The 8,712-nt window shown below is 50.1% G+C and overlaps 1 protein-coding gene across 1 annotated transcript in view; it reads right to left on the bottom strand.

The window, feature by feature from the left end:
* Positions 1–7,952, bottom strand: part of FOXJ2 (forkhead box J2) — a 28,610-nt gene extending 20,658 nt beyond the window's left edge. Inside the window, exons 1-2 of the mRNA XM_011998337.1 lie at positions 7,701–7,952; positions 1,126–1,472 (exon numbers count right to left, since the gene is read on the bottom strand). Coding sequence (XP_011853727.1) covers positions 1,126–1,458 — 333 coding nt within the window. The 5' untranslated portion in view covers positions 1,459–1,472; positions 7,701–7,952. The remainder of the gene's footprint in view (positions 1–1,125; positions 1,473–7,700) is intronic.
* Between the last annotated feature and the right edge of the window lie 760 nt (positions 7,953–8,712).

The raw sequence follows: 8,712 nt of genomic DNA, 5'->3' as shown, positions 1-8,712 counted from the left end.
GGAGGCGGAGGTTACGGTGAGCCGAGATCATGCTACTGCACTCCAGTCTAGGCAACAGAGTGAGACCCTGTCCCCCACCCCTGCAAAAAAAGAAAAAAAAGAAAAGAAAGCTGAGTGCTTTCAATAGTCTCCAACTCACTACATGGTTTGTACGTCAAATGGGGATTTACAGAGTGAGGGAACTACATATTAAGTTCCCATTCCTACTCAGCAATTGACAAATGAGCTACTGCTCCAAAAAATTGAGCATATCAGCCTTCCTTCTTTGCTTGGGAGAAGAGCCCCTTCTTTCTTCATCTCCAGCCAAACAACTTAATTTCTCATTACTTGCTTGGTAGCCAGTTGTTGGTAAAGAACCTAATTATATTATTATTTTTCTTGGAATGCAGCTTTTCAAAAGATGATGACTGTCCAATGGAGCTATGGAAATCTGATGATCTAGATTAGATTCCTACCTTTAGGTAGGAAGGAGTGATGCCATGCCTTGCATAGTGACTGGAACATCGTAGAATGGTAATAAACATTTGTGAAATGAATGAATATCCTCTTTGAGGGATCAGAAGACAAGAGGGTGTGGGCCGGGCACAGTGGCTCATGCCTGTAATCTCAGCACTTTGGGAGGCTGAGGCGGTCAGATCATGAGGTCTGGAGTTCGAGACCAGCCTAGCCAACATAGCGAAACCCTGTCTCTACTAAAAATACAAAAAAATCAGCCAGGCATGGTGGCAGGCACCTGTAATCCCAGCCACTCAGGAAACTGAGGCAGGAGAATCGCTTGAACCTGGGAGGTGGAGGTTGCAGTGAGCCGAGATCATGCCATTGCACTCCAGCCCGGGCGACAGTACGAGACTCTGTCTCAAAAAAAAAAAGAAGATAAGAGGGTGTGACAAGCAAGAGTATCTCGCCATCCCCATCACTATACTTAATGGCTTGGAGCTTCCCTAATATACCTTATAAAAGTTGTTCAACTCTGAAAAACAGTAGGGGGCAGAACATATGAGATTTTAAGTTTTCACATCTCTGAGACAAGCCAGAGTAAACTGAACAGGTTACAGGAAGAAACAAAAGTAGAGAAAAAGGTTGTTGAAGGCTAAAACTAAGCCAAAATTACAGAAGCATTCCCACCTTCCAACCAATGCCAGCATTCTTGTAATAGGGGAAGTTATCACAGATCCAGCGGTAAATCTCGCTGAGAGTCATCTTCTTGGCTGGAGAGGAGTTGATGGCATAGGTGATGAGAGTGGCATAGCTGTATCGTGGCTTGCCATCCTGGTGAACTGCTGCCTCATCTTTGCTCAGGGTGGCATTAGGATCTGTGGGTGAGCCTGGTGAACACTTGCGGCTGCTCCCGGGAGGCCCAGCCTGGGAGGCACTTCCAAGCTTCTCAATGGTAGCTCGGAGGGTCAGCTGGGGAAGCCAGTCTATGGAGGTGAGGCTACTCTCTAGGTCAGAAGCCATGGTACTTCTGGCTTCTGCAGAGAAGAAGACAAAGAGGAGACGAAAATACTGGGGGCAAGTAATACTCAAATCCTTTTGCTTGAGGGAAGGAGAGTTTCTTCCTGCTCTCACTCCCATAAGACACCCATGGCATGGCCTTCCACCAGGTGTTCCCAGAATCCCCAAGCAGATCTACCAGATGATGGACTGCTAGTTACCCTACAGCTTAACGTGGAGCACGGCCAAAAGGCCTCTCCATATAGGACTAAAAGAGATCAAACTTCACACCAAATTGAGCTATTTCCTCAATTCACCTTACTCATAGCCCTACAACATAGTATTTTTAAACGATGTAGGAATGAGTTTGAAAAAAGAAAAACCCCACTTAGCAGGTGAAATTAAAGTCGATTCTCCAATCATGTGACACCTGTTGTATTTTCATACAACATCCAGACAGATGGCATGAATGTCCACGTAAAGGTCTACCTAAATACAAACATACATGGATGAAGCACGCACCAACACTTTTAAAGACGTTTCCTACTAGATATATTACGAGCACTTGCCCTTTTTATCCCACACACATGTGCACCTGAGGCATATTAGATATATCCCAGGCATAAATTATACATGACAACCAGCAGACAGATACATAAACAGTGAAGCACATACACAGAGGTCACGATTACATATACAGCATACATTACCATCAGAGCACAAAGTCACACACAGAAGCAACACATCCTGAGTACACAGCTGCCCTCACACTTTTTAAGCTACCCCTTGCATGCTCCCGCCCACAGACACCACCACCAGGAAGAAGTCATCCACAAGGACCTCCCACCTCTCAGCCTGCTGGGCTTCACCCAGCCAGGGAGACACCCAGCTGTGTGCCTACCGGTAACAATCAGATAGCCTGGCTAAAAATAGCCACTCTGGGACTCGGAGCTGGCTCCCCTTCTCCGCCCTCCTCCTCCCTCCTTCCTTCCAGCCAGGCAGGCACGCTCGCTGCACCTCCATGCAAACTCCTGGAGCTGCCAGACCGCCTACGCCTGATGTTTGCATGCCCTGCTGCCACCCACACTGCCTGGGCGCTCTTCCCAGCAGAGACGTATAGCTACAGCGACGTCTTGCTGAGGGAAAGTGAAGAACGATGGGTGCTATCTGTATTGCAGGGTCTAGAAAGGCTGGCAGGAAGCACTAGGTAGCCATTTGGCACTCCCCTAGAGCTGATGCCAGCAAACCCCTAAGCACTTGCTGCCTAACAGGTTTGTGCCTGCACAGCTGCCAGATTCCAGCTAACATTGTCTTCCTCAGTCCCACCAGGGCATTTCTCCTGAGGAGCCAGGACTAGACGGCCTCAAAGTTCAGAATCCTGAACAGAAACACATGATGTAAGTGATCTCTAAATCCACAGCTAGATAGATGCACAAGCGTATCCATAAAATACAACAGATCCACACACTTTGCAGTCTAAAACTCAACAGCAGATCGGACTATGTCCCCCTCTCTCCTGACCCCATCACATCTTTCAGGGTCTCAGCTCCCTCTTCTATCCTAGGTAGTGATTCTTCTGCCCTTGACCCTTAAGCGTTTCTCCTAGGGGTCAGCATTCTCACTTGCTCCCTTCTCCCCAAGGCCCACCCACGCAGATGGCAATCTGCATGTGTGCACATGTACCCAGCCCTGTGCTCCTAACCAACACCACGCCCACTCCACAAGGCTGAAGGAAACACCTTAGTGCCTCAGGGGCTGGGGCAGCAAGAGACCCAACTGTAACCCAAGAATTGTCGGACAGGAGAAAAGGGGCGGAGGGAGAGGGATGGCAGGTTTATAAATAGCGTCATAAAGGGTTTCCCCTTTATCCTTAGCTTCTCTCCCACCATCCTCCTCTGCATCCCACTACCACCTTGCCCTAACCATGGAAACTTGGAAACTAACAGGAACACTTAATCATTGCAGGAACCTCACACCTTCCAATACTACTAAGTCAAAACACCCCAGTCCCTGGGCTATAGCAGGGTACTTGTAGCAGGATCACAGTCCTGTAGCTGGGTCATCCGAACTGAAGAGTGGTATGCCAATGAGCAGGTTTCCAATGACCAGGGTCCTCCTGGGTCCTCCCCAGATGGGGAGGTCCCTAAAGTAATTCTGCCCTATTCCCTATTATCTCTTTCTAAAGATCCCTAGGAAATTTCATCTTAAGAGCACAACGGCCTTCTGTTGATATTTCGTTTGAAACAACTTTTCCAACATTGGACAGGGGCATGAGAGTCGATTTAAAGTGTTTAGAGGGCTTACAGAAGAACCCACTTGGCACATGCCCATCACAGTGAGTGCCTGAAAGGGAAGCACTCTCAGCCTTGTGCAAGTTGTTCTATGCCCTTCCCTACCCTTACCCCAGCACCAGGTTAGGACACTGAGGTTAAATTTAACCTTTCTCCAGCCCCCTTCCAGTCAGCCCTCCAGATACAGCCCCCAGCACTCAAAATATATTCAGCTCTCACCAGCTACAAGCAGTATGTAGCATCTGATCCTTTTGATCTTTCAGCACCGTTCTCCTTTGACCCATTCCACTCCCTCACACTCTTCACTTCCCCATTTGCGAAGGGCAGCCCAGTGTGTACAGCCTCAGAGACTGAGGTTCCTTGGTTCTATTCCAAATCCTCCTGGGCTGTCCCTAACCATCCCTTGCCTCTCTGATGAAGTCCTTTTTTTTCTTTTTTTAGAGACAACGCCTTGCTCTGTGGCCCAGGCTGGAGTACAGTGGCGCGATCTCGGCTCACTGCAACCTCCGTCTCCCAGGTTCAAACGATTTTCCTTTCTCAGCCTCCCGAGAGGCTGGGATTATAGGCACCTGCCACCACGCCCAGCTAATTTTTGTATTTTTAGTAGCGATGGGGTTTCACCATGTTGGCCTGACTGTTCTTGAACTCCTGACCTCAGGTGATTTACCTGTCTCGGTCTCCCAAAGTGCTGGGATTACAGGTGTGAGCCACCATGCCAGGCCCCCAGTGAAGTCTTGATGCCTGTTTTCCCCTTCAATAAAAGAGATGAACTCATAAACCCTGCCAAAGCATCGTCCCTGGAGGGAAGTGAATGAAACTTAATGAGCTCGTGGCTGCCACACATTCCATGCTCCCCAAAATAATGGCATGAGGCTAATGTTCAGGGCTATTATTAGAAAGGCAAACAAGAGGTACTTCCATTTTTCAGTCCAACCAACCTAGTTACCCAGACCTCTCTCTCCAGGTGGGCCTTGTGCCACGGGGCTTGGGCAGAACCTGAGTCAGGCCACATTCTTCTCTGTGAGCTGGAAGACTGAAAGGAAATACCCATAGAAGCTGGGAAAGGCAGCCAAAGGGCAGGCTCCATCACATCCACAGGACGTCTAATGAAGACTACAGAACTGGGAGAAAGGCAGAGAAAAACAGATAGACATTCTGGGAGTGAAAGACTGATCCTGGATGAAACATATAAGATCCACAATAATAGGCTCAGTTTTCTTCCCATTTTATCTGAAAGGCCACTAATTGTTCTAATGCCAGTGTCAGGTATTCACATGTGATAACTTCCTGCCCTGTACAGAATGCCAGAAGAAAGAGGGCAGTGGCTAGGTGTAGCACATGAGGAGTTAGGCTGCCTGAGTTTCTTTCTTTTTTTTTTTTTCTGAGAGAGAAGTCTCGCTCTTGTCCCCCAGGTTGAGTGCAATGACTTTATCTCAGCTCACTGCAACCTCAGCCTCCCGGGTTCAAACGATTCTCCTGCCTCTGCCTCCCAAGTAGCTGGGATTAAGGCGCCTGCCACCACGCCCGGCTAATTTTTGTATTTTTTGTAGAGACGGAGTTTCACCATGTTGGCCAGGCTGGTCTCAAACTCCTGACCTCAGATGATCTGCCCGCCTCGGCCTCCCAAAGTGCTGGGATTACAGGCGTGAGCCACCGCGCCTGGTCAAGCTGCCTGAGTTTCAATCCCAGCTCCACTAGTTTGATTGTTGTAAGGATTACCTTGAGTTCATATTTTCAGAGCACTCTGTAAGTGCTAAAGAAATGTAGCTATTGTTTTTGAATGGGGAAAATGAGAATACTAGAAATTAAACATTAGCAAACTGACAGACTCTAGACGGGAGTGGAAGCAGCAAGCCTGCAGCGGTTCGCATCACAAAGCCTGCACTGAGGCTGCAATGGTTTTCAGGATGTCGGAATCTCAAACTTTTCCTTTGGAGATAACCACCCAGTACTAGATAATGCTAGCATCAGGAAGACTCCAGGGATGACGGAATGAGGGACTATCATCTCTTATGTTCCAGGGAGAACTCAGTGTAGTCATAAGACATGGTCTGGGAAAGTACTCTCTAAACCACAGCTAATCCCACTCAGTAGCCACCTGCTTCTAACTGATTCCAGAGAGGCAAGGAGGGTTAGGGAACTCAGTCCAAACAGGACCAGTTAAACTGCGTGGCGGTGGCGGACTTGGAGGTGTTGTGATACAGTTCACCCTGAGCCATTCAGGCAGGTGGTGAAGTACTTTATAAGAAACAGGCTGCTGTTAACCAGAGTGGCCTCTTTTGTAAAAGGTAGGGGAGGGAGCTCCGGAGTTAGGAGTCAAGGATCTTCATGCTTTTGCGAGCAGCAGTATCAGCAATGAAGCTCTCTTATGAGTCCTAGAAGAAATGATCCCAACCTGAGACTGGGCTGCCCTGCTGCTTAAAGGACTGTCCTGTAGACTGTCATGAGGGTTCCCACTGGCTGGGGGAGGCCAAGCCTTTCCCCTCAGGTGGGTATCCTTACCACCTCTCCATGTCCGTGTACAGGGGCACCTGCTTCTAGAGGCCCACCAGGAACACACAATTCTAGGTAACTGGAGTATAGTCGGAAAAGCACATTGAGTACCTGTCTCCACACACTTACCCACTGGAAACAGAGAGAGCCACACTCACCTGAATTAAGAAGTATATGCATGTTGTCCCACAGCACAGCCACACAAACCTGTGCCCTATCTCATATACCACCAGTCGCTTCCAGGACAAGTGAATGTGCTCAGGAACTTAGGTAGAACTCACCCATGCCCCAGAAAGAGGAGGAAATATGAAAGGCCAAGTCAGATGAAGCCTCCTTCACAACTTGTCCTTGCTGTGAGACAGAAGATAAGGTATCTGCTCATGGCGAGGCAGGAAAGCAGACACCCAGCTAGTGACCTCTCCTAAAAACAGCCCAGGCTTCAGGGGAGGATTTCCTGGTACCCTTTTCCTGCCTTTTCTGAAGATTCTGGACTTTGATAATTCCCTAGCTTATGAAGGAAAACTTTAACACAAGGTTCCGGGAACTCAGAACTGAACAAGAAACAAGAAGGGAGAGGATGAGACTATTAGGTACTTTTCTGGAAGGAAACTTTATATACTCCTCAAAAGTGAAATCTCTCCAGTGGTCAACTTGTTTAGATGGAAATCTGGAGAGAAGTGGAGCAGCAGCCCTCCTCCCTTCGTATCCAGGATCTAATTTTTCCTGAAGAATTGTGAGCAAAAAACAGGAGCTGAGAAGGAGACTGGGGCAGTGGTACAGGGCCAGCATCAAGGAAGCACTTCAACCCAGGAGTTGGCATTCCCCTGCACACTTTCTTCTCGCTTCAGAACATGTGGGATTCCCATTTTCCCTTTGGATTTTATGGGCAGAGGCATACATCCAGCTAGCAATGGAAATGTCAGGAGAGGAGGCCTCTTGGTGTCTGAGATAGGATGAGCAGGAACAGACTGCTTTTCTTGTCAAGGGAGCAGTAATTGCAGTAAGCTGGAGGGAACACCTCTGGTGAACACTAAACTGACCTCGGCGTGCCCTGGGCAAGGCCAGGACACCAGATGCCACCGTGATTTTCATGAGAACCCGCTCTCCAGGTGCAAAGGCCCAACGTGAAGGGCGGTCTGGGAGTCTTACCACTGGTTGGGTTGTGTACACAGCATGCATGTTCTCAAAACGCAGCCGTTTTCTGATATCCCTTTTCCTCAGCATGAAAACATCCACTTCCCTAAGGGACCTAAAATGAATCCCATCCCTTTAGTTCCCAAACACTAAGAAACCCATTTCTCAGAGCTTCTGCCGCAAGATGTGAGTTCAAATCCAGGAGGCCCTTGGATCACATTTCCCACTGGATTTTCTGAGTCATCACTCTTGTCTTCCCCGGTAGTGAAACCCACGATCCACCAGCTCAACCCCGTACACCCACTAGTGCCAGACGATGACAGAGAGAAGATGAAAGAAAGCACTAACCTGTCTCCAAGGTTCCCCTGGCAAAGGGAGGGAACCACTTGGTACTGGAGTTTGGGGCTGGAGGGATTCCCCTCTTCAGAGGCAGGTGACGGCTCTCATCCTCTGTGGCTCTTCCTGTACTTGGCTGAGCCTCCCAAGTTGGTGAGGGGAACTTGGTCCCCTGAGGATGAGGAGCCAAGGGAGGAGGAGGGGGAGGGGGAGGAGAAGGAGGTCCTACTTGGGGAAGGTGGCACACCCCCCACACCCTGCTTGTTACCCTGGGGAGGAGGGGAGGAGCCTCTCCCAACCAGGAGTTGTCTCCTCCCCCTTGGGGGAGTTCCCCTCCCCCCCAAACTGGATCTTTCTGAGTTGGAGGGCTCTTTCTGTCTGCTGGAGATCTGAGCGGAGGGGCTCTACCCCGTTCCACTGTCTAGGTACGAGGAAGTTGAGGGGGAGGCCTCCCCTCTCCAGAAGGCTGAAAGCCGATTCCTCTTCTTTCCCTGGAGTGGCTTCTGAACGTAAGGACTCCTGTCCCCTGTGAATATTGGTGGGCCGAGGGTGCTACTCCATAGGCAGAGCCCTCTCTCTCTTTGCCTCGAAAGTCCTGAACTGTTGAGATTGTGTGTTTGGAGGGGCGGGGGCGCGCTAGGGTGGTCTCACTCTGCTTCTCTGCGGAAAGCTCCCCTCTTTCCACTTCTGGGGGTCTCCTCCCCGGCCAGTACAGGGGTCTTCCTCGCCTCTAGGCAGAAGAGCGGCGTCCCCCCACGGGTCTCTTCTTTCCCTCACCCGAGTGGTAAGGGTCTTTTCTCTCCAACAGGGGGAGAGGTTGCTCGCGTCCCCGCTCCCGCCTCCGCTCCCGGGGTGCCCCAGAGGGTGGGGCTTTCGTACTCCCGGCTCTCCCTGAGCTGGCCTGGGCAGCACGGTCCGGGAGGCCGCGGCTCGAGACTCCGGTCCCTGCTACTGTGGCGGCAGCACCTCCTCTAGGGCCGTCCTATCCGGTCCGCTCCCTTCGGCGCGTGGGGCTCCCAGCGCT

The sequence above is a fragment of the Mandrillus leucophaeus genome, unplaced genomic scaffold, assembly GCF_000951045.1.
Source record: "Mandrillus leucophaeus isolate KB7577 unplaced genomic scaffold, Mleu.le_1.0 Scaffold568, whole genome shotgun sequence".
Lineage (NCBI taxonomy): Eukaryota > Metazoa > Chordata > Mammalia > Primates > Cercopithecidae > Mandrillus > Mandrillus leucophaeus.
The sequence above is the reverse complement of the archived record's forward strand: the minus strand, read 5'-3'. Positions and strand labels throughout refer to the sequence as shown.